Here is a 24,263-nt window from a genome sequence, read left to right on the forward strand (position 1 = left end):
GGAAATTCGAAGTTAAGGATCACCATATTCGAATTTATTTCTGAATTTCCTATTTTTTAATTGAGCTTCAGTCGTCTAAAGTACATTGTACCAGGATTTATAAAATATTTGACCAAGAATTACATGCAAAGCATGTTACATTTTGAGTTTTTCACGTTAAAGTTGATAAGATCACTTAATTTTAGCAAAAGGGTATATTAGAAACCATTGTGTATGCTATCAATTAAAATCAAAAGTTGATTTTGAGAGACGTATTACCATGAGAGTTTTGTTTTATAACGTATTGTAAAATGACCGTTTAGCAGTCTTTCCCCGTCTTTAATTAGATGCTCTACTATAGTACACGATCTTTCAAAGATGTCCATCTTATTCTTTTTTAAGTTTTGATGCTCTGAACACAAACTTTACGCAGAGGAAGATGTATTTCTATGTTATTTTATTTTGTCATCTCAATAAGTCTTGTACATACACACCTGTACTACCTTTTCTTGTTTTAACCTGGTCATATTTTGTTTTACAATATATATATACAGTACAAACACTGTTCAAATCTGCAATTTTTAGTTTCATAAATATGGTTTAATACAGAATCATTATTTGCTCTTCTTTATTTCAGTTATACGCTATTCCTTTGTCAACTTTTCTTCTCGGTGACATGTTTTGAAAAAGAACGACTTCTTTGTTTTCACGAGCACCAAGTGCCCTTTCGAGAAGAAGGAAACACAATTTTTACATGTACTTTATCTTTTGTTGATCTTTAAATCAGTGTTTGTATGTAATGTCTCGATCTGAATTTTTTCGTGATATATGTTGATGTCCATATGCTGTCAATAAATATATCTACCAACTCAATTCAGAAAACGTTATACTTTGCCAATTTTTGAATCTTTTGAACTCCCGGCCCTTTTGTCGATAAGACAGTATCATCAATGAAATAGGATTAAAACCACACGTTTTATCATAACTCAAAGGCATTTTTTATTTATAAAAATACTTCACATCTAATTGTACAATTACTAAACATACACGAGGAATAAATAACAGCATTTTAACATCTCTCATACTAGCACCACAAGAAAAAAAATAATAATTTGTAATACTTTTCATAAAAGGAAATAAATGGGGACAAAACATCAACAGGATGCTTTCACAAGATGAAAGTTAAGATAAACAATAAACATAAAGAAAAGTGTCAGTAACTTGTTTTCCCAAAATGCAATGGGGCCGTCAATTTCCTTAAGCGACCGATTGTGTTATCACGTTTTACATCAGTAAAAATTGTCTTTTATAAATCTGGAAATTCAAGAATAGAAGATCTACTACGCACAAATTTAAAAAAAAAAAGATACTGCAATTCTCACTTCTAAATAAAAAGTACAAAACGTTGAAAAGAAAAGGTTTACTTTTTCTTGTTTGCCTTAATTGCTGACTTTAGTTTTGATTTGTCCAAACACCCTTTTTTTCGATTTAAAAACGCAAGCATCAAAGAAAAGGAAAACATGGATTTCTTCGAGTAAAAATTTGTAGGCAAATGAAATTGGTATCCAATAAAAGGTTGACAAAATACTAGTAAGTCTACAATAATTGATAGTCAAATGCAAAGAAAGTTTAACAGCACATTGAAAACTGTAGCAATATTTTTAAAAAAAAAAAATGTTACAAAAAAATAATTATTATCTTATAAAGATTACAATACTTAGAGAAGATTTTGTTTAAATTGTAACAAATAAATAGACTTTCTTTCAATATTCATTCTTTCTGTAAATGCACAACTGTCCAACGATTTGCTTACTTCGCGAGAGTGTGATGGCGTAAAAATCATATGAATGACATCTACTTAACTCAAATAAAAAAATAACTCATGTATCATGTAATTTTCTACGGTATATTAAAACTGACATGCGTAATATCTGCTAGGTATTGTTATCTAAATTACACTATTATGGAAAAAAATTATGACGTGGCAGTGGCTAATATGGCAACATTGTTCGAATTGGGGAAAAAACCATAGAATGAGATTGCTTTTTTTGTTTGTTTGTTCAATTAGCACTAAAACGATTGTTTAAAGGCGATATAAACATGTATTTCCTCACAATTTTTGAACAATAAATAGTAAGACATGATTGTATATACATATGAACAAAAAAACAAGGAATGTAAGTTTTGTACTGGTTGTTTTCATTTTTGAACATTAAATGCCTTATCAAAACTGACTAAAGTTTGATATTTAGAAAATATCTTGATTTTTTACTTTGTACATTAAAACATAGAGAGCAACAATAATTCAAAGGAAAAAATTACAAAGTAATCCATGGGACAAGGTATTATAACAGATAACAGGCATATTTACAATACAACCGTCCAAAAACCAAGTATTATTCAAAAGCATCAGATAATAATATAAAAAATATCACTGGGATGTATACATTATCAACATACATCTTGAGACATTTTATCACCTGGTCTGGAATGATGAGAGACATACGAAACATATATGTGCGATCACGTGATCAATATCACGTTTATCACACAGTCAAATAATAGTGGCACTAAATTGAAACTTTGTTAATTTCATAATTGCATATGTTACAAGTATGTGAAAAAGAAACAACGAAAATGCATCCATTTCCTCATCTTTTCGACACAGCAAAGTTTTATTTATCTTAACTTTTCAATAATACTCGAAATTCCATCTATTTAACAATCAGGTCCCCGGACATCCAAGGACCAAAATTTCTTGTAGCCTGCATTACTCGACTCCTAAGAACCCCGCCAGCGAGACTTTAAGGAGACAAGAACCAGAATCTTGGGGAACACGGAGCGTATTCCATTGTCACTTCCGGCGAGCTAAACAGGCGTGGAAGGCTTGTCCTCTAAAATGTCTGTGCTATAAATATTGACGAAGCTATCTTGATTATTTTCCAGATATGCACAATTGTTTGATTTTAAGTACTTTGGATCTTCTATATTGAAACAATTCTGTTGATCAAGCTGTTCAGGGGAACCTCTTTCGTTCCATGACAGAGTCTCTGAACACCTTCTTCCGTATCTCTCATTATCATCTGCACAGTATATCCGCCGCAGCTCTTCGTCGTCCACACAGGACGACCTCTGAGACAATGTGTCATCGTCGTTTTTTAAAGAATTTCTATCTGGAGAAAAACGTCCAGATTCAGACAGATGTTTTTGCACAAACGGAGTACGTTCGTCGTCTTCACTGATCCGCAGCGAAGTGATTTCATCAACGTCTTCTTCGCCGTCGCTTCCAACAGAGTCTTCCGAGACACGCAATCTTGGTATGATATCGCCGCGGTGTTCTGCAGGTAAAGATGGTCTTGTTGGGTCTGATGGACTTCTATTGTATATTGGTTTCGGGGACGTCATCGTTTCCGGTTGGGAGGTGGGTCTTTCTCGTTCAGTTGACACACCAGAAAGTCGCGTTCTCGAGTTTCTATTACCAGGTGAATTTCTTAGAAAGTCATTGTCTTGTAGATTTATATAAGCGTTCGACCAACCAGGATTTGCATTCGGGTAAGGTGGGTAGAGACTTCCCTCCTCTGTCTGTGTCTCCTAAAACGGAAGTAACGTCATATACAGTATATTTTCTTTTAAAAATCAGTGAAAGGGGAATCAAAGTGGTTCTGGTTACAAAGGAAATTACGTCTGTACCTACCATGTTGACCGTATTCTGCCTCTGTAGCATTCGTCCATTCGAAGGCGGGTCTACCACTACGTACGGTTTGACTGTGCCGTTCAAATGTTTCTTTTTGGCTGCTCGTTTTTTCAAGTATGCCATGCGTCTATTCCTTGTAGAAAAGTGAGACATTTCATTTAAAGTAGTTTGTTGCAAGTAAAAAATGGTTTCAAAATTTGAATGATTTCAATCCAAAATAAGACATGAAGTTAAAGTAAAAACACTGTTTACTTACTTTGCAAGGAAGTAGGATGCAATGCAGAAACAGACAAAAATCAAAATTCCAATTACAATGCCTATGATTGTCAGGGTTCTATCCTGTTCTGGACTTGGTGAATTTCCTAAAAAGGAAACCAGTAAAAACGTATTAACTCTCTACTTAAACAGTAATCAACAATTATATCATTTCAGCAACGTACGAAGAATTAACTGTTAATAAATATGATGACAAAGATTATACAATAAAAGAATATGTGCCTCCGATAAGTAAACACCTTAAGAAAGAAATACAGACTTTATATTCTAATCATTGTTGTTAATTATATTGACAGAGAATTTTCGATCTTTTTCAGTGGCAATTAGGAAATCGGTAACTTTGCGTGAAAATGATTTCTCGACATTAAATTACTCTGCAAATGTTGCCATATGTTCTTTCCCTAGCTCCGAGCTCCAAAAAGTCAACATTTCAGGAATTTATTCTCTCTTAAAATTGCTTCTCAAAAAGAATTGGCTTATTTCTACTCGTTTGACCATTTTTTCCCGCTTAATATCTTAGTTATTATACATGTCTGTAACAGTATAAAATGTTAATCTATTATAAATATATTATTTTTCGAGCGGTAGCTAATATAATCAGCTAGGCTTTCGCTGATGAATAGGAATAAGCCTCGGCGGTGTTGTTAAGCATTGTGATTTTTTTTTCGTGTCCATGATTAACCTAGCAAAATACAAAGATATCCGATTAATATATGATAAATTTAAGACTGATATTCTAGCAAAGTAATTTTTGTAGGAGAAAGAAAGAATGAAAAATTCTACGATATAATTATATATAAATAATATGGTAAGCGTTATAGATTTGGATGTACCTCTGGCAAATATCAAAATGATATAAAAATATTTATCAAAATTTATATGCTCATTTTCTAATATATATCTAATAGACTTGTTTAACTCTAAAATATAAAACCGTCAAAAGCAAGTGCATTTCCACAACATGTATTCCGAGGATTTTGTACCATCGTAATCAAAAAACATTTTGACTGTACATGTGCCAACATGTGAAAAAAACGACAAAAAATTTGTTGCAACATTCACCATATTTTAAGCACTTCCAACCTTCTTACAAAAAATAAATTACATTTAATACAATATCAAAACACCAAATATCAAAAGCACCGTTAACCGAATATGGGTGGATAGAAGGATGATAGCGCTCCAGAAATAGGTTTGTGTTGACCTTGGGTGTTAGAAATGTGACTGTAAACAGTGAAGAAATAATCTCGGGATCGAACTCGGGGCTCGGGTTTCAAGAGGATGGGAACAGAAAGAAGGAAGATTTTTTTCTGGAATTAAAATTTACAAAATGTTAAGTTGTATTTCTTGAAGGTGGATACTCAGCTAAATTTCAGACTGTTTCAAAATGTTTAGTAAATTATCATTAAATCTTCTCTTTTTTCTCAAGCAAAAGACTTTGGTGGTCTGGAAAGATTGACAATCATTCTTTAATTGAATATGAAAAAGTGTTTTCTGTCCTAAATTTGTATTTGAGTCATTTTATTTTCATTCTTTCCAAACTACCATGTCCCCTGACTTTTCGACATGCCAATACATCAGACTATATACCTGTAGTAATTTTTTTAGCGAAAGGATCCGGGAACTGACAACGCTGTCCTATAAACGCTTCCGGACATCTGAAGTAAGGGAACCAGAAAGAAACATGAATTTTCACAAAGAGATGGTGGTAAATAGCATATATATATGATAGCAAAACGGGGGATGGGAACCAGTCATGGTGACGTGCAAGGCAAAAACATATTATGTAGCAGGGATTCACAAGCAATGTTTTGCAACAATTCATTACGAAACTAACTCTTGCAAATTAGTGAGTTAACGTTAATGAGGTTCTATCTATTTTCTAAAAGCATGTTCTATTTTACGTAATCAATGTATGCTATAACTATTCCATGATTGACACATTAAAATGCAGTCGTTAGGAAATAAAGAACTGTTGCAGAACACTAGGATATAAAATGCTTCGTATATAGTGCACTAGGTACATGAACAATCTGCAGCTAGTTTTAACGGTGGCGATCGTCCGACAAACGTGTTCAGTCAAGTTATTACATAGATAGAACCAAACATGGCATTCATTTTTGGGTTATTTCATGACATTTCTAAATAAAATGGCATCTATCATGATGTTGATCTTTGAATGACATTGCATGCTGAATATCTAGGTCTTTTTTCTAGTATTTTTGTGGTGTTTCTAGAATTATCTAATGAAATGAAATTAAGACGAAACTAAATGTTAGCATGCCCTTTAACATGTGAAAATGATCAACATGCACTGTGCAACATTAACTAATTTTTCTGATGTTGTTTTCCATATTCTTACTTTCAAGTTGAAATTCAAGTAAATTGATTTAATATTTTGAAAATTTCTTCGTAATTCTTTGCACATGACATGCCATGCTGGTAATCTACATAAGGCTTGAATGCACGGAAGAAAAAATGTCGGATATCATACCATCAATAAGATCCCGGATGTCTGGTGAGAGTAGGGCGCATCTTTTTCCATGGTAATTGCGACGACAACTAATAATAATACCATCACCATTTAACATTACAACTCATGAGATATATAAATACATGTATACATAATTAATATCTCACTTATACTCATCTGGAAGGTGGTATCAAACATATTTTACATTGAGTTCATACATTGTAAATGTTCAATCGCATCTTCTCGGGCCTTTCCGACAAGCTCGGAAATTTTCCGCTTGTCGGAAAGGCCCGAGAAGTTGCGACTGATGTATGTGGTAGTTTCGAGTTTCCTTGAAGATCTGATAGAGCTTAAGCAAAGAAGACATCTAAACATAAAGCTTGTATGGAAGCAAGGAAGTATTATCTGATCGAGACAAATAAAAATGTCAATGCCGATAATTCATCAATTTGAAATTATCTCAAAATACATTTTTTTTTGTGCAAGAGAAGAAATGATATTTTCTGCAGAAAACTCGGGGAAATAAACACAGTTCATGTTAAGGAGATTAAGATAACTGAAAAATGATGCCACAAATATCTTTTATGAAATGAAGATTTTTCAAGATCAAACTTCAGAAAGATATTTGCCCATCTCAAATGTTTTATCTAAGGGTAGATAAAAAATGGGAAAATCATCTTCCCTGCGTATTCACAAGTAACACGCTGTTATGTTTGTAGCTTAAGAATATATATATAAAAAAATATTGTAATAAACGGTGTAGCAGGGGTTAGGCGAGGATAAGTGATAATGGTTGATCTGTCTGGAAAAAAACGGGACTAGTACAGTAACATCTTCATCACAAAGGGTAAAAACTCTGTGGAATTTCATCTCTGTAGTGTAGCGGTGATTTTTACATCCGATAAACAGGTTGCTTCATAAAATTCAAACATAATTTACGTCTATATCATCAAGATAGATTAACTCTTTCTTATTCTTTTAATCCCCTTTTTGGCTTTTCAAGTTAAAACAACTTTTATAATCAGAATTATTTAACAGATAATGTTTGTCTGTATGAGAGGGAAAAAGGGGGAAACTTACGTGCATGTTTTAAGATCAAGCTCCTTAATAATTCGGCATTTTCCGCCATTCAAACAATAGTCTTGGGCATCTCGTTTGTTGCATGGAATATATCTGCCCGATGTCGTGGCTATTAAAAAAGAATAAAAGTACACTTAAGTAAATATGCTTTTTAAATACCTGTCATTTGAGTTATTTAAAACGAATTTCCATTCATTAAAATGCTGTCTCTATATTCATTTAATTTTTATCCTTTACGTTGGAATGCGATTTATTCACAGCATTTCTGGTTTAAGATTACATTTCTATTAAATGCAGGGTGTGCAAATCTCAAAGGACTGTTAAATATTTTAAATTGTTCAAATATAACAAGTATCCAATGGACAAACATTTCGTAAATTTTTAAAGGAAATGTCCTTAAGCTTGCGTGTAAAGTGTAATAAATAATGAAAAAAAAATTAAATATCGAAAAATAGGAGGGGCACTTCTATAAAGTGGCCAAAATCGCCACATGTGGGATATCCCCATACCAATATTGTGGAAAAATTCTATTTAAGTTTTTTCTCTCTGTTTATTGCGCTCTGTGTGTCCACGTAAACAATTAATTTATGGAAACATGACACTTTAGCTTGTCTACTAGACATTTAAGTAATAATCTACAATTAATATCTGATGGCCAGTCATAACTGTCCTTTGGTGGCTTTGATCTGACAGGGGACAATTACAAAGGTTTTTCCAAGATAGGAGGCATATTTTTTCTATCAAAAATAAAAATATAATTAAGATTTTTCTTATTTACGAAATACAACCTATTCCGCAAAGTGCACATGCCCACTCTCGAAGATGGCTTATTTTATTTCAAAACAGTTTCATCTCTGCCGTTCGCCAATATGAAATAAACGATTTAATATTACGGATCTTAATGTATTTTACGTTTGAACGATTATTTTGATAAGTTTTATCGGACACAAATCTAATGAATATAAAAATATGTAACCTTATAAACTACAATGTACCGAGTGGCTTCCCGAATTTTAAGTCTGGCAAACATCCTCTGATTTAAAGAAACCACTACTGTACATTAAAAAAAATGATACCCCTCAGGAAGATACGTCTTATCATTTCAACATGTATTAAATAATTAGGGCGGGAAAAAAGGCGGTCACATATGCTCTAACTTCCAATAGTGCCATTCAGGAAAAAAAGGAGATAAAGAACCGACTCAGCACAACCAGAAAAAATCCCTATATTTTATATTCCTGTTAAATTTTGATATGATTTTGACACATAATATGATCGACCAGGTGCTCCTGGTGGAGGTAGTATTATGCAATTTGCTGAAAGCCTCTGTCAAACAATGCGTGTACCATGTGTTAATTTATTTGAGAATAAGCATTTTTTGACCTTTTATAACAAGTTTTATCGATATTTTCAACAATTTTTACATCTATTAAAGTTTTATTTCTGATAAAATCTTTTTTGAGGGGATACCTCTTTTGTTAAGTACATTGCATATGATATGCAATTTTCATTGCTTTTTAAAGGAAGAAGTTGAATGGAAACTGAAAACTGAATTTTTTTTTTTTTTTTTTTTAGCCAACCCAAACAATTTTTAAGCGACATATCCCCGATGTTAATCAAAACATGCTGGGGATTTTTTTCCTCCTTAAAAAGGACTTATCGGAGAGGCTTACATTGTGCACAGCGTTTCACAAAATCAATTCTTTGATGTTTCTTACCATTAAAAATGTTCAGTGGGTTGCTAAACCTGAGACGAGATATTCTTTGCCTCTTACATCTATTATATGTGCCATTAAAACAGGTGGAAGCAAAATTAGGATTCCCCAATATCTTAAAGTCTATTAAACTTTGTAATCATTTTGATTCTCGAGCAAAAAGCATCGATGGGGATTAGGAATATCCAATTTACTGTTTTGTGTTGATAACTAAGGCAATTTTAGATATCCCCCCTCAGATACCCCCAGAATTTTAAAGGGATTATGAAAACCCAAACAGATTTTGATAAGATGCACAGCTTTTTTAGGATTGTTCACAGTAACTAATAAATTGAAATTTTTAAACTGACATGTAAACTGTGAAAGTTAATCACACAAAATGAGTGGAAATTGAAATAAATGGAACCAAAGCCTTTCTCTATTTTTAAATTGAGATAAAGCGAGGGTTTAAAAAAATAGCTCAAACTTATAAAATATTTTCCTCTATAAAGGATGACTGCACTTAAGGATATGCGAAATTTGCGACAAAATAAACTTTCAAAACAAGCATTTTTCTTTTCATTGCAAGAATGGTCAACATCCAATCTACAACTTTATGTAATTACGTTTAATAAAAGTGTGTATTTACGAAGTTCGAATCTGTTTTCAAAGGCAGGGGTCATCACAATTTCTTGAATCTCCGTTCGATAATGAGGACGCCCACTTTTTTACTGACTTCATACATAGTCAGCGCATGTTTGTCTATTGTTCTACGTTTAACAGTAGTTGTATATTTGCATAAATAATAATGTGTCAAAAGGAGATTAATAGACAAACATGCGCTCATGGTTAAAAAGAGAAAAAACTGCTTCTTCTTACATTCGCTCTATGTGTTGTAACCAAGGGTTGTGACATGTTGAATATTATAATTCACCACGTGATTTCCTACCTCAGGTAACTCTGTGAATACTAAATTCCGTCACGTGACTTGTAAGGTAGCATGTTTTGTGCTAACTAGGACATTGTGTTCGAACACGTTAAGTCATCTGGCATTGATAAAAAATCTGCTTTAATTACATGGACGTGATCATATTGTTAATTTCGCTTTGAAACCTTTGACAGTAGTGTATTTGTGCCATATAGAATGGAGATGGAGATGGGAAAGAGTGATCACATTCCTTATTTCAAACATGTCATTGTTATTTATCTAGTCTAATTTTAGACCCATTCTTACAATGTTAGCTCCACCTCTCATGCATATCTAATGTTCAATCAAGGGCAGGTAAGTGTAAATTCTCTATATTTGGAAAGCAGTAAGGACAAAAAACATTGAATCATTTTATTGTTTCACAGTCTAAAATCATTTTAAGATTTAAATTTGGTTCCAAATTGACAGGATTCTTTCATAAATATACAAAAGTGAATTAAGGTTTAGATATAAAAGCAACAGAAGCAACCGAAAAAGACCCAAAAACCGGCGTTAAGTGCAGTCATCCTTTACAAGGAAAGTGTAAAGACCTCGTGAAGATTTATAAAGTGTTGGGTTAAACTTACGTTTTGTTGGTTTTTTGGTCGTTGTTCCCTTGCTAGGAGAAACTGAAAAATTAAAGTCATCATTATAAGCAGCATTTAATAGAATGACCCAACATTGAAGGAAATGACAACAATAAAGAAAATGATGGCGACTACCACATAGAGCTTACCATCCTACATCTGCATTATCTAATTGAATTCATGAACAATAATTTTACTTTTATGTCATGCAGCCATTTTATTAAAGGAAGATAACCCAGCAAAAAGAGAATTTGTTTCTCGTAAAAGGCAAGTAATCAAGAAAGAAAAAAAAAAGAATCAAGTACCAAACCTGGCTTAATTCTGCTGATTTCATAATGACATCTAGTCCTATTGTACTTAAAATGATCAGTCCGTGATTTGTCAGCCATAGTTCACATATATTTGTATGTAAACGGAATTTACATGAAGAGTTAAGCCAAATCTTATTTTCGTTCCTGACGTGAGGGATATTTAAACATTATCTATAAGCCACATTAATTCATAAAGATCGAACGCTTATTAAATTGTCATTGCCATAAAACGTAATCTCAAAAACTTTATAGTAAAAAGATGAATGAAAACAGGATTGAGGGCGATTAATAATCAATGGACAAAAAAAAAATCTTGATAAACTTGCATTAAAAACTTTCCCGTGTTATACTGTACACTGATTGCACAGATTTACGTGGAAGGGAGTAACCCGGAGAGATTAAGTTAAAATTCCATTCTTGCATATATGCATATACATGTAACTGAACATTGTTTGACCAGAAATAGCCTCTAGTATACTTGTAAACAGGTGGAGATTAAATTTCAAATATATTTACCTCAAACAATGAAATGGCTTACATATATAATGTACTATATACAAACTAGAAATCTCCATCACATAATCTAGAATTTGCACCAAGATTCTACTCAAGTTTCTATTGAAACTTTCAATTTTTTCTTTAAAAAATATGTTTGGGTCTCGGAAAATATTAGGATACAAGAAAATAAACTGTTATGTTCATCTCTATCTCTTTGCTGTCGGTTTTGGCGTTTTTTCCCGTATGTATTTTGATTGGGATATTGCCATTAATCCTGATAATCACTCTAATCATATCAAATACTTTGATTTTAAGGAGGAGAAAGATAAACCCGATCTGAAAATTACCATTTATTATCGTTTAAGCCAATTTTACGTGCTTGTATAGCTAGTAAACGTTGCCAAAGACACAGGGAGGGATCCAGGTAGGAGGTTCCTCCTGACCAAATTCTTGTTTTGTTTTTTCTTTATTTTTTTGACACATATTTTACCAAGCAAGCCCCTGGACCAGCCAACCTGTTATTTATTGCAGATACGCGAGTTATTTGAACTCCATGCTGCCAAAATATGAAAATTTCTAAAAGAAAAATATTTTATGATACAATTAAACTCCAATTTAAACTTTTAGGAATTTATCATTGAAATTGGGGTCCTGTTGATAACGGCTGCTACTGCAAGGTTTTTTTTTATACAGGGAACATTGAATGCTAACCTGTCTGATTAGAAGGTGGATTAACAGGTGCGATGAGTCCTGATGCTGCAATATTAACCCAACAGACATTTGAAAAAATATATCCTTTTTGTCAAAATTCCAATTTGTTAAAACTAAGACAGGATGTTGGATCCCCAGGAGAAACCACATTGCAAATTTTAATGAGGGTTCTAAAATCAAATATTTGTTAGAATTTAAGATAAACCCCCATGTTTCAGGGGGTGCATTAGGGCATGGCAAGCTTCTGTTAACGGTTACCTTAATTGAGAAATCTTATCTTCACCTTTATTTCAACGGTAACGTCAGTTTCATTCATAACAATTCTTGTCTTCGTTTTCATTTCATTTCTTATACTCGAGGTGATTTCTCAAATTAACATATTACAAGTATGTGGGCTGCGAAATGCCCACATTAAAAATATTTCTGGTATCTTATACTTGACAGGTATGTTTTGTGATCTCAACAATGTGTAAATAAAAATGAACGGTAATATGATATATCAAGGAGGGCCATTTTAAAAGCTTTAAGCGTGGTACTATTTTCCGGGTCAAAGTCTTGATGCGTGTGTGAAATTGACAATACTACTATACGACGTAGTGGCGCTAACGGGTGAGGGGAATATGTCCTCTAAAATACATAATCTCACATTTAACAAGTAGACTAGTGTTGATAATTGATAATGTCTACAGGTTAAAGGTGTCTCTACTTCAGTGGACATTCTTTATTCAAAGTCAACAAATCTTTTCCTGGGGGGTGAACATGATCATAAGGGGTCACACAAGATACAAAAGATTTTGGTTGATCTGATGTAGAGATTTGCTTGGTCTCGTGTGCGCTTTGATTGATGGGTTTCTGAGTGCAGGACTTACCACGAAATTACTTTTTCAGCAGTGTTGTAGCAATGTGTTAATGTCGTTAATGTATTTGTCTTTTTTGTTCTATCCCTTATCAACAAAATAATGAAATAAGCTGATGGGTACACTATCCCCCTTCCCTTAAAAGTAAGAAGCAATTGGAAAATTTCCACTGACCAAGTATCGAATGCATCAGTCAAGCAATGCTCAAGTGGATGTTCTGCATAGAGATTATCGCCTTGCTGTCTATATTAAAACAATGCAATGGAACCCCCAAGAGGTATTTTGCAAAGTTTAAACAGTCATTTGATACATAATAAAAATCTAGAAAGTTATTTCTAAATTCTTCGCTGGGGTTTAATTTCTTTTGCTTTGTTTTGTTATTTCTAATTTTTGACAAAAATATTTTGCCCGTACATGCATTCACTTGGTTTAGGAAATGATTTGTCATTTTGCTTGTTATTCATACACTCAACGACTTGTTCTTTACATGCACTTAAAGATAAGAAAGGTCAAAAATATGCGGGTTGTACATTTTTGTTACATAATACACATGTACCGAGGGGTATAAGTAGGTCTAAACTACGAAAATACGATCGCAAGAATCGGGCAATTGTTCATTTCTTAAAGTTTGACAATGCTATTGAAGTCTTTATGAATGCGAAATTGAGAACAGTTTTGAACAATTTAAACGAATGTTTTGTAAAGAGGATGAAAATACATTAATTATTTAATGAATACAGCGAACAGATAATCCCATTTGGGATGGATAACATTTTTGTTTTATCTTCTTTTAAGGTCTTTTTTCAAGTACACGTTTGGACGAAAAAAAAAGAAACACCCCATTGAAAAATGTAGCTATTTAAAAAAAATGTGTTTAAATTTGCATTTAAATCGGAGAAAAGGTAAACTGAATGTTGGTTTCATTTGTCCCTTCCGGCAATCCATGTGGTCTACCTTATGGCTGGCAAGAAAATCTGTAAGTCAGGGATTAAAACATTTTGTTATAATTTCGTCTCCGCTTAAGCAGAAATCTGGCGATCTTAAGGAACCGCAGAGACTATAATCATGTACAGGTATTATATCTGGTTATAAGGCAGCGACCCATGTCTTTGAATGAATTAAAATATTATTTGCAGAACACCCATATGCAGATAAGTGGTGACGCTTTAAATATTTTTGGCTCCTCTTACATAACAATACTTAGATTGAGCTGTTAACAGTCGTTAGGGTACTCTTGAAATGCATTTGCTAGAATTTTTAAACCTTTGAACATGTTAAGACCCTTAGATAAGATTTCACAAGAACTTTTTGCAAGTCATTGACCAAAAGTCACGTTGACCAAGAGTCAGAATATAGGAAATTGACATTTGTTTGAAATAAACGATATTCTTGTCAGAATAAATTTACAATTTTCTGAAAAAAAAATTAGATTACTTTTCAAAATTCGTTTTACTTTGAATTGAATGTTTGTTTTAAATGACGATAGTATCTTTGGTCAACTATTGCAAAGTTCCTTTCTTTGTGATGGGAAACCATTGACAAACACTGCCTAAACAGTCTGTCCTTCTTGAACTTTTAAGTACTTGTAATCTCCGGCCAAACAAGATATATTCCTTCACTTACAGGAAGGTCTATCAGGTACACAGGGACACTCACATGCTACAAATAGTGCATTATACTTAGTATTGTTCACAAGATAAAGATCTGATATTCATACTCTAGATTTCCCCCCGCAGCCAATGACATTCAAGAAATGTATCCCGCTAAGTGCCCCACCTTGCCTCAGTCATCTTATTTCTTTTTTCCTGTTTATGTTTTTTTCAGCAATCCAATGACTGACGACATTTTTAATAGTGAGTAAACCTCTTTACTTAGCAAATGGACTTTATTTTGACACAAAAAACACTTTCAATCCCTGGTCGAAACAATAATTCTCCATACGAGAAAAATAAGTAATTGTGAATTAAGAAGTTCAATTGAGTGTATTGTTCAGGAAAATCTTGGTACATCTAGTGTATTGTTCATTGTGTATGATTTTTATCAATGTTTTTATTAAGGACTAATCTTACCTTGTATGTTGACGGATTTCTCCGTTGATCCAACAACATTGGTCGCTATGCATTTATACATTCCTGAATCTTTATTTGATGCTTTGTTTATTCTTAACTGAGAATATTTCCTGTGAAACAAAAAAAATCAATTAAAAGACAACTCAGTCAACGGCATTGTAAGGTCATTTCCATCAAAAGGAATATAGTTTTGATTATCTGATAAAGCAAACCCCCAATAAATATATATATATATATATATATATATATACATATACATATACATACATACATATATATATATATATATATATATATATATATATATATATATATATATATATATATATATATATATATATATATATATATATATATATATTGTTTTATTGAACATACTTTCTATTTTTGATTTGAACACCCTTTGTTTTTCCGGAAATTGGAACTCCGTTTTTGGTCCACTTTATCACAGGATCTGGCTTTCCCGATCGCAGACGACATCGTAGCTGCAGCCTCTTGCCAGCCACCACCTTTCTTGCTTTGATTTTCTTTAACTCAGGTTTTTTACCTGAAAATTAAATGAAAGATGGGGTCACGTTAAAGTAGAAACAACTCAAATCAACATCTTCTAAAATAACTTCATGGATCAAACTTGATACTTTCCCTCCAACAGATAAGGCTCTGGAACGTCTGTGCAGAAATTATGTCTTGATTAGGTAAATGACAGTGATGTACATAAAATAGATAGCCAAATTTTCTTGCAATAAACAAGATATTAATTTATCATTTTCTTGTCAATTAGCAGGAGATGACGCAGTTAGAATAGTTAACTGTGCACGAACTATCCAAGGCCTTTGGAGCATAAAAATACTGTACAAATTGGTCAGGAATCAAAAGATTATCCTCCAGCAAATTACTAAAGTGTGAGAGTGATTTTTTTTTTTTACATTTGATGTGACATAACGAGATTTTTCTTCCACCTTCAGAGAAAGTGTGATGTAATTTTTAAAGAAATATAGTGAATCACTCATATACCTATATTTTTGAAAGAAAATTCTCAGATCATTGAGGAACAAACATGTTTTACACCTGGCGTGAGATTAATTACGACGGGTTTTACAATCCTCGCCACAAATATGTGTCTTCCTTATAAAGATTAAATCACACACTTCAACACTTAAAAACCACACAGCTTTACTTCAGCATATTATATCAGGAGATAAGTAAACTGATGATTCATGAAAAAATCAGAATGAACGCGCGTAAACCTCCTATACTAACCTAAATAAAACCAACAAAAACTGAAAGGCAATCCTGGTCAACCAAAAAAAAAAAAAAAAAAAAAAAAAAAAAAAAAAAAAAAGATATCCTACACCTTAAAAGACTTCAGTGATGAAAATAAAATTCTTTATTTTGATAATCTGTTTATTCAATTTTTTATTTCTGGTTTAGTGCACTAGGATGATCATTTTCTTTACAAATATTGACTTGAGTGAATTTCTACTCCACATAAAAATGCCAAGTCAATGTTCCCTTTTGAATGACAGTGTTTATCAATTGACAAGTTTTCAGGATATCATCATCACTTCTATGCCTTTGTCCCCCGTAGACTAGAGATCTAGAACTACTCCTACATATTTTTCAATGGCTATTGTCAGTCTATTTTGCTCCGTATTTTGACATTGATTATCAATCAACACGTTTAATATTTCTCCAGCTAGAAAGTTGATACAGACATTAAATTATTCGCAGTGAAAAATAAAAATATTAGTGTACTAATTTTACTTAAATACCAAGGATTCACGATTATATTATTTTATCTCCTTTTCAAATTTCATCGATTTCCCCCTATAATATATCATTGATTTACTGCTATTATTTTATTTCCATCCTATTTATTTCCATAAATAAAAAGCTCTGAATAAACACCGGATGATGGACAAGTTTTTAAGTGATCATGAGCACCACATATTTTATAGATTTTACACGCTCCTTTTTTTCTCTCATTTATCCTCTTATTAGAAATCAAATACCTGTAAAAAGGTAGAACTTTTATTTAAAAAATTCCGTATGCGGGGGTGTATCTGACCATATGTTTGTGCGGTTGCAGTTATCGGATATCATTTTACATGATGATATTTAAAAAATGGCCAATGGATGGTGAATCAAAATAAAAAGGTAAAAAGGAAATCCGGCTTATAGTGTAGTATTATAAAAATAATTTGTAGCTGAAACTTAAAGGTTCGTGTTAATTGATAATTTGTACATGTATATTTTCCAGCACAATAAAACAAGTGCAACCAGAGAGAGAAGGAAATGCTAAATGTGATAGAATTATATACATAATCTAAAATAACATAAAAAAAGATAACATGCTCAAAAGTACATTGCATTTTTTTTTTAAATTCTTCAATTTAAATTAAGACAGTCCTGAGACCATAGTGAATACTCGAGCAAGACAGCAGGTTAATTTAAGTCAAGCATTCCTACCTTTAATGGAGCTTCTTTTCTTTTTAATCCACCTTTTAGGCATATTTTTTCTTTTTCTTAATCCCATGATTTTGAAATATTTTAAGTAAAAAAATTCTTTGCAGCAAAATGCAGCAACGTCGAGAAAGTCTAAGAAAAAGTTGGTGTGCAACGAGTTGCTGCACTGTCGAAAGTCTTGTGTAAAATGCAGTAAGCAATACCTGGCCCTATAGTTTCTTTATATTGAGGTAATGACTAGAAAATAGATTAGGTAAATATTTTTGCTTTTGTCGCAGACAGGGTATTGTGTATCGAATGTAATCCCAACATGGGATTATAGCAGGTAGTTGTCATATTTTCTCAATTCACCGGGCCCTTCCAAAAGGGAGGATAAAAGCAAAAATCTTCTTCTTTGCATTTAGAATTCAACTTGTTCTTCTTAAACCATCCATCCAGTATTTAATGATGAAAGTGATAACAATCTAAGCGTCTGCTGTCAAGAGATTTGAACTTAGTAAAATTTGAAAATTCTTAAATTTTCATGCATGTGTCCTTTAGGACAACGTTCTTAATTCCCTGTAGATGTAATCATTTTTTTTATATTAAACTGATATGTTTACCAGCTGAACTGATGATGTTGCGAGTAAAAAAAATTACGCCAAGAAATAAAGACTTTATCAGTATTTTGTTACAAATGATGCTGGGGATCTACTTCCTGAAAATTTCTTTATTTAAAATGTTATTGCATAATGATGTACCCAAAATAATATACGTACTATGAACTTTGGTAACTTTTAACTTTTTTCTGCATTTTGTTAAGGTAATTCAAAAACTTAGGATAAAAATCTTTACTAAATACATCAAATTCCCATTGGTAACTCAGAGCAAAGTTCTTACGAAAACAGCACAGTCAGTGGTGAGCGTGATTTCAACACTTGAAATGAAGAAATCCAAATCAAGATAAATAATGAATTTAAATGAATTAAAATAGTGGACCATAGACTACAATATCACTTCTCAAGCAAATACAGAGTTATTTAAGGGAATCCTTCATTCCCAGACAAATAGCCAATAGCATTAGTTTTTACTTATGAAATAATAACATTATCAAAGCCTGTCTAATCACTAATTAGAATTGTTACCTTGGTCCAAATATTGATGAAAGTAGTTATTTGGAGAGAAAATAACCCTAAACCTAATCCCCTTTAAAAGTTAAACTAACAGAATTGCTTTCATTTTCTAGTCACAATGCAATAGCATGTAAAGTGTTTTAGTATTATCCCCAACATATAACAAGGGGATACTTCAAACAAGCCCTGAAATTCCAAATAAAAGATAAAAGTAGAATTCTTAAATTTTGTCGAAACATTTAGTTACTATGTGTACCAAAGTTCATCCAAATTAATTAAATTCAATCCATTAAAATGCTTATCCAAATCATTCAATACAATTTTTATCAAATAATTAGTATTTGGATTAAATCAAGCATACAAGTATACTTATCACTTACTATTTTAAAAATTAATACTTATATCTTTCTTACCTTCTTTCATACCAAAATGCTTTTAAAAAATTGAACAACCAGGCTTAGGAAAATAATAGGCAGTAGAATCCGTTTGATGCATGTAAAGCAAAATAGAAGAAGTTGTGGTCTATTCCGTAATTTGTTGTCAACATTATGGTTTAGCTTAGTACTAAATTACAGAAAAAGAGGTGAAAATTATAGAAGCTCGGGGTAAGTGAATGTATTAGTGGATTCCGATCTATATTTCTGTGTTATTTAGTGCAGGAAAGTCAAACGTAATATATTGGAGCAAACAAAATGTTGATTTAAAATGTCATACAGACAACTTTTCATTCGATGTTTTATATATGGCAAGTTGTATTTCCTGGCTGAATAACAGTTTTTGAAATTAGAAGCAATTTTAAAAAATCATTTTAAAACTGCAATTTTTCATTTGATAGAGAACGGTCTGACTAATTAACGAGATTCTGACATTTTAACAAGATGCAGACTTTCTTGAATTTACAAAATAATGAAAACGCAGTCTGTTCCATATGTGCCAAGCTGACGATTTAATGTTCGTAAAACAATTATTTCATTAATAATGAGATCACCCAAATACAAGCTCATTGCTCCCTTGCAGCTTTCGAATTAAACAGATCACTTTCTTTTTCATCTAAGCAGGAAAAATCTGGCAGCCTGGTGAAAATGAATTACACAGATACATGGCGAAATGCATAGGTGTGTTTAAAATCCATGAAGATTTATGGAAAAAAGGACTTGAATTTATTAAATTCATAATATCTTCTTTTTTTTTTTTTGAGTTAACGATGATATAATGAACTTAAACTCTCTGTGATATATGAATGGGTTTTTTTTCAAGGGCAATGATTTTTTTTTCACTAGGTTTCCTGTTGCTCTGTGATGATACTTTTGAGGCTGGAGTATAATGAGCACGTTTATGAATTGCGATATCTCTTATGTTCATTTAATCATCTCCAAATGATCTGAAGCATAAAACATAACGAGTATTTTGCAGTTTCTTGGTGCAAACCTTCAGTTTTCATGGCTAGATGTTTGATAGTAATTTTTGGCGGACAAACAAGCTATTTATTTTCCAAGAGGTTTGAAATCCACAACCTGCGTCAAAGAACCAGAAATAAAAAAAGCAGCTTGATTAAAATTCATCAATGCTATCAAAATTTCAACAAACAGCAAAAAAATTATTCACCCTGGAGTATTTTCAAAAGATAAAATAATTGTTCCTAAATCCTCAACGCTTTTATTAAAATGGCTTTAGATGCTGCATGTAAGATTTTCCACTTTAAATATTTTTCTTCGGTAATCTTCAGTTTTACCCAAATTTTCAAAGTTATTCCTGAAATGTTGCAACAGAGCTCAACAAAAAAGTTCAGAATATTAATTGTAAACATTTGTCGATCGTTCCTAGTGATGCTACCAAAACTGCAGTATTAGTTGATTTTTGTCTCACAAAAACTAAACAATAACCAAATTGTTTATTGTATCCCCATCTGGTTTAAATACCTATTATCCTGCACTTGCCCCCTTTTTTAATCTTCCATTTTTTCATTCCCCCAAAGTAATGTATTGTCTTCTTTTTTCTAATTTCAATTCATACACTTTCCAAATGTCATCAAGATTGAAACTTTTTACGTAATAATTTATAGCATTATTGAAATTATTGAAATGAAGATAAAAATGAAGGCATAATTTCCATCCATTTCATATCCAAAATTAGCCACTGTTAACATGGATAAAAAAAGAAGTAAAATAATTTACCTTGAAATATGAATGGACTAATGTAAATCAAATGTCTACCTTTTCATTGATGTGATTATCTCACTATTTTGTCAATACATTTACTGCAGAAATGTCCTGTTGACATTGATGGAAAAATCTATATTCATCAAAATATAATAGCATTTCATTGACAGAATTTTACAAAGAGAATCATTTAGCACAGACATATTGGAAACCATCCTCACAGTGTCAGGGGTCCTGAGTCCAGTCGTAGCTATGGAACCACGAGTGGACTTAGTACCCCTGACGTTGTGAGGGCGACTGCAAACGTAAATATTCTGAAATATAGAATTCTTAAATTCCAAGTGCTGCAAATCATAATTCTTGATTGCCTTAATGCATCGTGAAATTAATTCATTGATTCATGCTTTCCGCTTTTGAGGTTAAAACCAGGAACCTTCTACAATGATGACTTCGCTATAAAATTTTATAAGGTGTTATAAAGTAATATATGAATTACCATAATGCCCGCGACTAGTATTGGTTACAGTTAAAGTAGTCAACAGCCAAAGAGATAAACCCATAAAGGACCGAATAATCCTAAGCCTTGAAATTACATTTTATTATCTCAGAATAAGAGTTCGTGAAATAACATTTATTATATCACGAACAACCTATGAATGCGTATACATGTATATCAATGTCTACAATCTCTCTCCAAATGCTTAGTGGACAACAGAGGGTATTTTAACACCTTAATTATACAATAAGGGGATTAATGCTATCAATGGTCATTCAAAATAAAAAAAAAGAATGCAGAACAGAGGCCAGTCGCTTTGACAAGGTAGTGGGAGAACTTGTTTTTGATTTTCTTTGTTTAACAAAAGTGAGACACAAGTCCTTATCACTATAAAGATTTCAATTGAGTGTGGGAGTAGGACGCTATGTCCAATGGAATGTGGCAAGCGTTTACAAATGTCTTTTCATTCATGATGGTTGATTGGCCCTGCCCAATGTATGCAATACTTGTATTGCAAATTAACTTCTTGCAGGTGAAGTTTGAATTTTTGAGACTCGACAAATAACCCCACCCACGTCTCATCAAACAAAACTGTAATATTGACAGTTTATCAATCAGGCCAGTTGACCATTAGTCATGTGAAGATATGCAGCTTAAGTTCTCTAAACTAAGTATAAACATTTCTGTTAAAAGAAATTGACGTGTTATATCAAATATTTTACATATCTTTCAGCGAATTACCAGAACTGAGCCAACATTACCACACGGAAGAACAAGTATTTCACACAAATTTTGTTACCCTGTAAGCCATATAGCTCAGTAATACAATCTCACATCGTGTAGGTCTAATGTAAAACAAGACACCAAACGGTAGAAAAACAAAGATAAATGTCCCTCCAATAGGCCCTCATCTGCTTGTTTTTGTAAATACACATCGTGAACGATTCTTCACAAAACGTGTTCGGAAGATTCCGAGACGTTTTATCAACACAGATCAATCTACAGATGCACTTGCAAGTGATAGTTATAAACTTTCAGACCATCTGCATTGACGATTACCAATTACTCACGATTCTCTAATTAAGACAATGGTAAGAAAGCAGACATGGGTATATCAATTGATTTTGAAGTTCCGTCATTTTTTTTTTAACCGGACGAGGTAAAATTAAAGAACTTGTTTTTGCAGACACCGGTGTATTTACTTTGCAGATAGGGCTAACAGATTTAACAAGTTTTCCCCGCTATACCATCAGCATGTGGTTTTTTCGTAGGCAATTCAACTCGCTGCTTCGTCTTGTGTATAATAGAAAAGAAATCTACCATCTGTTTTAGCAATAAGTCTTCTGAATCTTAGCCTCTTAAAAATATAAAACTCAAATTACCAAAAGCGAAATCAACGGCCTTATCTCGTCCTAAAAATATTTATAATCTCTTTTTTTTCTTTTCAGATTAGTGGCACACCTAAAGCCAGTAGTAGTGTACCTGACAGGAGTTTAGATTAACGTTGTTAATCTTGTTTTACCTTGACAAATATGATGAAATTGCACAACGTGGAACGAAAGGTGTGTTAGATAGATACAGAATTGTAGACTTATAATGATAAATGAACCAGTGCATATCACGGCTTCTCTATCTGATTTCTGCTATGTAAACTTAAGGCTATAGAAGACCGAAAAACATAACTTTAAATAACACAAACATGTAAAGGTATATTTTTACCTGTCGTCACAATATCCACCTTAAATGCTGTTAAAGCTACGTAATGGCAAAATCTGGAAGGTCAACACTTACCACATGTTTTGCATGCTGCCTTTCTAATTAATCGTCCAGTCTGTTTCGACGCTAACACAGGGAACGCAGAAATTCTATAAAATGTACTAATTTCAGTCGTCACTTTTTTAATAAAAAAGAAATATTTTTTGTTTGATTTTGTTATGTTTGTTACACAATCACTTAAATTTTCCACTCCGAATTCACCAATCGTTAATCGTTTAGTTTTCTTTCCCTTCGGTAATAAACTGGCACCCTTTCTAACTTTTCGGATGGCCAGAGTCACATTGTATCTACCCTCCTCATTAGGAGGCATGATTTTGGTCACTTTCCCTTCCACCACAGCCCCGGCAAGGTACGCACTAGAGGCTGGGTCCGTAAATTTAGTACCACAAGTCTGACACCACACAAAAAACACACGTAATAAAAGTCCTAAGACGATGAATCGAATTCTGTATAACTTCATAGTTTTTCACTATAAACTCCGATCGTCCATACTGGTTATCCTCGCACGCTGTTCTGTTTACGATATGACCTCGATACGACAGACAGGTCTATTTTACCTGGGAAAGCCCCCTCAATGAGTGACGTACGTATTCTTTTCACTCGTTCCGCCTTTTTTTGTTTAATCTAATTATCATTAACAAAATTAACAAACGTCCGTCATTAGATTCCCTTTTCACTTCTATTAGATCAATTCGCTAATTTTACACAGTTCACTTATATTAATCAGGTTTAATATCGTTCCACTGGTGTTTATTCAGTTATATTTAATCCTGGGCTATGCTCTGATAAATTGACTTCCTATATTTATTTAGTTACCATTGTTTACGGAGATTTTTGTTGTCAATATTGACTCTCCTTTTTTTTGTAAAATATGAAAGTTACATGGTATATTCGCACATTAACTGCAGAAATTAACTCGAGCTCGTGGCGTTGAACCGGTGAATCTCTTAGCTGCTCACTGTTACTCTGTCGCTGCGGAGGAAAATCCACCGTCTTATAACCCCGTCCCTCCTGCTCGTACCATGCTTACACAACCACCTGCAAACTAGCGTAAATCG

The 24,263-nt window shown here is 32.7% G+C and overlaps 2 protein-coding genes across 3 annotated transcripts in view; both read right to left on the reverse strand.

Moving 5' to 3' along the window:
• LOC133190372 (phosphoribosyl pyrophosphate synthase-associated protein 2-like) overlaps positions 1–24,263 on the reverse strand; it is a 195,952-nt gene that overhangs the window by 157,910 nt on the left and 13,779 nt on the right. The gene's annotated exons all lie outside the window — the stretch shown is intronic.
• On the reverse strand, positions 954–23,961 carry LOC133190353 (pro-neuregulin-1, membrane-bound isoform-like). Of its 2 annotated transcripts, none has more exons than XM_061325930.1 (9): positions 23,221–23,961; positions 15,575–15,743; positions 15,197–15,306; positions 10,751–10,792; positions 7,503–7,611; positions 6,444–6,511; positions 3,930–4,035; positions 3,674–3,806; positions 954–3,570 (listed from the first exon to the last, which is right to left on the reverse strand). In XM_061325930.1, exons 1-9 carry the CDS (start codon positions 23,663–23,665, stop codon positions 2,848–2,850), a joined length of 1,905 nt encoding a protein of 634 aa, XP_061181914.1. In that variant the 5' UTR covers positions 23,666–23,961; the 3' UTR covers positions 954–2,847. The 2 variants fall into 2 exon arrangements, with proteins under 2 accessions (XP_061181914.1, XP_061181913.1); XM_061325929.1 differs by lacking the exon at positions 6,444–6,511 and adding an exon at positions 5,540–5,607 and having other exon boundaries at positions 23,221–23,960.

Source organism: Saccostrea echinata, unplaced genomic scaffold (assembly GCF_033153115.1).
Source record: "Saccostrea echinata isolate AGI-Se365-2 ecotype Australia unplaced genomic scaffold, CSIRO_AGI_Sech_v1 ptg000022l, whole genome shotgun sequence".
Taxonomy (NCBI): domain Eukaryota; kingdom Metazoa; phylum Mollusca; class Bivalvia; order Ostreida; family Ostreidae; genus Saccostrea; species Saccostrea echinata.

Coding starts and splice junctions, on each gene's coding strand:
- LOC133190353 (XM_061325930.1), bottom strand. CDS start 23,665: ATGAAGTTATACAGAATTCGATTCATCGTCTTAGGACTTTTATTACGT. Junction 15,744..23,220: donor GGCAGCATGCAAAACATGTG/GTAAGTGTTGAC, acceptor TTTAATTTTCAG/GTAAAAAACCTGAGTTAAAG. Junction 10,793..15,196: donor GAAATCCGTCAACATACAAG/GTAAGATTAGTC, acceptor TTAATTTTTCAG/TTTCTCCTAGCAAGGGAACA.